Here is a 1,996-nt window from a genome sequence, read left to right as displayed (position 1 = left end):
GATGGCCCACCTGAACGCTAAGGATCCTGAGCCCTTGAGGACTTTGCGCCCCCAAACCCAGGAGAAAGAGTGTAGGCTGCGCCCAGCGGACACTAAAAGTGCAAGCTGACCAAAGAATTCAACTGAAACCCGTATTACGGTGGAGAAGAGTCTCGGTTGGTTAGTGGGGGCAGATTGACCTGAGCTAGGACCCCATTTAGCTACCCTACCCTGCCAAGTACTAGACTTTTCAGCCTCCGTTTCTATACTTCCAAAATCAGTCAACGTCGCAGCGTGAGTGCCTTTATAGACGTAAGAATCTTTGTGCATTTCCAGCATAAATCACCACCGCCCAGGCATCAGTGTGCTGTATTGGAATACTTACAATGCTGGAAGTTATTGCACCGGTATTTCAAACGCCAGCAAGGGTTGCCCAGAGTGGGCAGGTTTCAAGGCCAACTGCCGGACTAAGACAGACTAACATACAGGCCTGGTAATCTATTTCTGGAAATTAGCCCCTGAAAACCCTTCTGGACCATCCCCTAGGTGATAGGCAGTCTGTGAGAAAACCTGGTGGTTGAAAGCGTGGGAGAGCAGCTTCCCCAAAGGGAGTGGCCTCGGAGGGGTGCATTGTGGGCCCACTGAACAGTTTGTACCAACTGCATTTGGCAGTGGATGCTGTTTTTATTTTGCTGCCCAAAAGTTCTGGTCAAACAGGTAGGGAAACTCCACATCACACTGGCACAGTGCAAACAAAATCCAAACCCCCAAACCAAACTCACTGCCACCGAGTCAACTGACTCAGCGTGACAGTGGCATAGTGGTTACGTGTTGGGCTAGATCCGCAAGGTTAGTTTGAATCACCAGCTGCCCCGCGAGACAAAGACAGGGCTTTTTACTCCGGTTACCACTTACAGTCTGGGAAGCTCACAGTAGCAGTTCTGCCCTGTCTGAAAGGGTCACTATGAATCGGCAACCACTATAGGGCAGTGAATTTGGCTTTTGGTTAAATCTTTACGGAAGTCGAAAGCCTCATCTTTCCCCCACAGAGCAGATGGTTTAGAACTGCTGACCTTGACTGCCGCCTCCTTCTGCCGCTTGTGGAGCTGCCTGTGTGCTCCTCTGGGGCAGACCTGGTACTTTGGCGCTCGCCATGGCCGAGGAAGAACCCAAGGAAGGAGTGGAGTCAACACTGAGAACAACGATCGTATGAATTTGAAGGTGGCGGGGCAGGGTGGTTCTGTGGGGCAGTTTAAGATTAAGAGACATACGCCACTTAGTAAACTAATGAAAGCCTAGTGTGAACAACAGGGTTTGTCAATGAGACAGATCAGATTCTGATTTGACGGACAGCCAGTCAATGAATCAGACACACCTGCACCACCATTGGATATGGAGGATGAAGATACGATGGGTGTGTTCCAGCAGCAGACAGGAGGCGTCTTCTAAGAGGGAGCTTGCTCCTTCCCCACCAGAACTCCCTTCTTACCGACAGAGAACCCATTCTACTAGAAAACCACAATTTGGTTCCACCTCCTCCTGCTGACTACAGTATCGTTTGCTCTTTCTTTCATTTCCCCTTCCCCACTCCTTTACTGTACATCAAGTAACTGGTGCATGTGCACAGCATACTGCATTTTCCCTTTGTTTATTTTATTCTTTTGGGTTTTTTGTTTGTTTGGGGTTTTTTTGGCTAAATGGCCAATGGTAAGTTTGATCGACGCCAAGTGGAAATGGGATGGGAAAATCCTGCTTCTGTGAAAACACCCCCTTCGCCATCAGCGCCATGTGCTTGTTCAGCTCCTCTCTTTAGATTCCAGTAAGTTATCTTGCTCTCACTGCTTAACAAAAACCAAAAAACAACGACATAAAAAATCCTTGCATACCTTGTTGGATGGGAGAATTTTAATGTTTTTCATTTATCATTGTAAAGCCAAGGACAATTTTATAACTTTTTTGTACGTAGCTGTCACATGTAGGGCAATCTGTCTGTAAGTAGGGGTAAATTACTCTCCAA

General features: G+C 47.8%; 1 protein-coding gene and 1 pseudogene across 1 annotated transcript in view; one reads left to right on the top strand and one right to left on the bottom strand.

Moving 5' to 3' along the window:
- CBFB (core-binding factor subunit beta) overlaps window positions 1-1,134 on the bottom strand; it is a 52,901-nt gene extending 51,767 nt beyond the window's left edge. Inside the window, exon 1 of the mRNA XM_045293911.1 lies at window positions 1,120-1,134. Coding sequence (XP_045149846.1) covers window positions 1,120-1,134 — 15 coding nt within the window. The remainder of the gene's footprint in view (window positions 1-1,119) is intronic.
- On the top strand, window positions 1,133-1,475 carry LOC101642147 (annotated as a pseudogene).
- Window positions 1,476-1,996: the final 521 nt, after the last annotated feature.

Source organism: Echinops telfairi, unplaced genomic scaffold (genome assembly GCF_000313985.2).
Source record: "Echinops telfairi isolate 266 unplaced genomic scaffold, ASM31398v2 ScPeMD7_2291;HRSCAF=2852, whole genome shotgun sequence".
In the NCBI taxonomy this organism is placed as follows: domain Eukaryota; kingdom Metazoa; phylum Chordata; class Mammalia; order Afrosoricida; family Tenrecidae; genus Echinops; species Echinops telfairi.
Note: the sequence above shows the minus strand (reverse complement) of the source record. Positions and strands in the feature narration are given on the sequence as shown.